General features: G+C 65.2%; 1 protein-coding gene across 1 annotated transcript; it reads left to right on the top strand.

Annotated features, from left to right (window-relative positions):
- Positions 1 to 925: 925 nt before the first annotated feature.
- On the top strand, positions 926 to 2,020 carry EMIHUDRAFT_235358 (hypothetical protein; the record flags this gene model as incomplete). The annotated part of the gene is made up of 3 exons (XM_005780285.1): positions 926 to 961; positions 1,233 to 1,547; positions 1,937 to 2,020. 3 exons carry the CDS (start codon positions 926 to 928, stop codon positions 2,018 to 2,020), a joined length of 435 nt encoding a protein of 144 aa, XP_005780342.1.
- Between the last annotated feature and the right edge of the window lie 1,173 nt (positions 2,021 to 3,193).

Below are 3,193 nucleotides of genomic sequence, written 5' to 3'. Positions count from 1 at the left end.
GGACGGTTCCGACTGAATTTCCGACAGAATCGAAGGATTGGGGCTCCTGGTGTGTAGGGGTTCTCACACTCGTCGATTTTCCTGGAAAGAAAGAGAAAAAGATCAAGTCAACAGGACGCGGATACTGGATCGGTTTGCGGCCTGTGACATGGGGAGATACATCGATAGTGATTTATTTTCAGGGCCCTGCGGGCAGCCAGGCTCTGCGGCCAGGAGAGGAGAGGTCCTCACGTTCTCGGATGAGGACCTTTGTCCGTGTCGTGAGGAACTGAGGACCTCTCTGTTACAGTGAGGACATGGTTTGCACAGTGTGTTGATTCACGGGTCGGCGACAAGCCAACACATCCCTGCAGGAAACCGCTGGAGGGTATCACTCTGGTCATCGGTGTGTCACGGAGGTCCTCATGGAGAGGTCCTCACGGGGTGGAGCTGCGAAGGTCCTCCCATGCAGAGGTCCTCACTGATCAGCACATGAGGGGAGAGACCGGGAGAGGCTTGACGCGAAGGGCTAGGCTGGACGCGGCGAGTAGGGAGGAGCTTGTGTTTGGGGTGGGCCACTATTGCCGGGAGGGACATCAAAACTCGCGCCACTCCTGCGTGTGTGGGCAAAACACACAAATCGAAACGATGTGAATGTGAATGTGAGCAACAATAAGCATGAGTGGGGTGGAGCGTGTGTGTGCAAGGAGATTCATCGCGACGGGACATGATTCTCTATTTTTGTGGTGGGCGAGCTTCAGGCGCGCTCATCTCGATCGACAAGGCGGGGCTTCACACGCGAGAGAGAGAGAGAGAGAGAGAGAGAGAGAGAGAGAGAGAGAGAGAGAGAGAGAGAGAGATGATCCCGCCTGGGATGTTGGGTGTGAGGTTGTGGCGGCTTCGATCCCAAGGGGGGGGAGCTGATCCCACTCAATAACCAACTCTCATGGCGGCGACAGCAGGCGTGCTCCAGCGCCGCCTCGTGCGCGCGCACGCGCAGCGGCGGCGCCTCCGCACCACCCGAGCCGCCGCCCGGCCGAGCGAGGAGCAGAGAGACGACGAGAGACATGCTGATTAGGAATACTTTCTTTTTTCGTGCTGTTTCATGGGGTCCCCACACCGGCTCGAGCCGTTGCTTCGCCCGGTCGCTCGCAGCCGCACAGCCTTCGCCGCGACGCCTCGCAACTCCATAAATGCGCCCATCGCCACCGCGGGCAACTCAGGTCTCGCCGATGTCCCGCCCGGATGAGCAGAACTACACGTCGAGGCTGCCGAGCGAGCTGAGCCTTCACGTGCTGCGGCGCCTCGGCCCGTGGGACCTCGTCGCCGCCTGCCGCGCGTGTGCCGCGTGGGATCACATCGCGAGGAGCGAGGGGATGTGGCGGCACGCGTGCGACTACCGTTGGCCGGAGCGGTCTCGTGCGACGCCGCCGCTCCGTGCGGGCGACGGCGCGCCGCTCGAGATGCCGCCCTGGCACCGCGCCGCGTGGCCGCACCGGCTGGCGGAGCTGAGCGAGCTGCCGCGGCACGTCAAGCTGCTGCGACGACCGCGCGCGGCCGCGCCGCAGGTACGTCACACGGCCACCAAACGCCGTAGAGCTAGAAGCAGTAGACCCGAAGGCCCGCTCCATGAGCCTGATCCCGTTGCAGCCAGCTAGAGACGAGGCCAAGGGTAGATGCGATTCCGAAGGCGCCGAAGCGGAGATCGCGTCACTGCTCGCAGGCGGCGTGGCGGAGCTTCTACCTCGAGCTCGACCTATACGAGGCGCGAGGGCAGCATGCCATCAGCGCTGGGATTGCAGCCCGTACACCCAGCCAATGGCATGCTTGCGATCACCTCGCCCACCCAGCAGCTGCCTCCTCCTCCTCCTCCTCCCGCCTCGCAGGGGCACGGCGGCAGAGCCTCATCCGTAGCTCCTCCGTCTCATCCCCTCCTCCTCCTCCCGCCTCCTCGCAGGCGATGAACGTCGCGCCGCTGCACCTCTGCACGGCGGAGCTGGCGCCGCTGCACGCCGAGCTGGGCAAGGCTCTGTGCTGGTGAGCTTACCCGAGATAGCTTACCCGAGATTACCCGAGATCGCACGCCGAGCTGGGCAAGGCTCTGTGCTGGTGAGTCAGTTAGAGAGGGGTAGGCGCGGTGTCACCAGCCACTGGAGACCGTCGCTGTGGATGACCTGGCCGTTGGGCGGTGTGGGGTGGGGCGGACCGCGAGACGGAGGGACGGGTCCCACTGGAGCAACACACACACACACACACACACACACACACACACACACACACACACACACACACACACACACACACACACACACACACACACACACACACACGCACACACGCACGCACGCACGGAGCAGGAGGCGTGGAGATGCGCTGCTCACACCTACAGGTGCGGCGAGCTGGTCCGCTTCGCCGCCGCCGAGTCGGGTGCGGTTGCCGCGATATCTGCAGCCGAGAGACAGCCGAGAGACAGCCGAGAGACAGCCGAGAGACAGCCGAGAGGCAGCCGAGAGGCAGCCGAGAGGCAGCCGAGAGACAGCCGAGAGACAGCCGAGAGACAGCCGAGAGGCAGCCGAGAGACAGCCGAGAGACAGCCGAGAGACAGCCGAGAGGCAGCCGAGAGGCAGCCGAGAGGCAGCCGAGAGACAGCCGAGAGGCAGCCGAGAGGCAGCCGCGCTGTACACGCACAGAGAGCCCGTTCTCACTAGTCGCCGTAATGAATACCAGGCGCCGTCGCTGAGCGGCACTTAGCGCCGTCCGGCCGCCTCCCTCCGCCGCTGCTGCTGCTGCTGCCGCGGCTAGCGCAGCTCTCCATCGAGGGACCCCTCCCCACCTCCCTCCTCGCCCTCCGCCGACACGACCCGCCCGCACCCGCTCCCTCCTCCGCTTCCGCCTCCTCCTCCGCCACCTCTTCCGCCTCCGCCTCCTCCGCCTCCGCCTCCGCCTCCGCCTCCTCCTCCGCCCCCTCCGCCTCCTCCGCCGCCGCCTCCTCCTCCTCCTCCGCCACCTCCTCCTCCTCCTCCACCTCTGCCTCCTCCTCCACCTCTGCCTCCTCCTCCTCCTCCTCCTCCTCCTCTACCCCTGGTCGGGCGGCGCTGCGCTCTCTCTGGCTCGCAAGTCCGCGCTTCGGCGGAGCACGCGACGCAGAGGCTCCTCTCCCCCCGCACCGCTAGGAGGAGGGGGGGGGGGAGCGATACGAACAGCAGTACTCAGT

This window comes from Emiliania huxleyi (genome assembly GCF_000372725.1).
Source record: "Emiliania huxleyi CCMP1516 chromosome Unknown EMIHUscaffold_218, whole genome shotgun sequence".
In the NCBI taxonomy this organism is placed as follows: Eukaryota; Haptophyta; order Isochrysidales; family Noelaerhabdaceae; genus Emiliania; species Emiliania huxleyi.
This window is presented reverse-complemented; position numbering and strand designations above follow the sequence as displayed.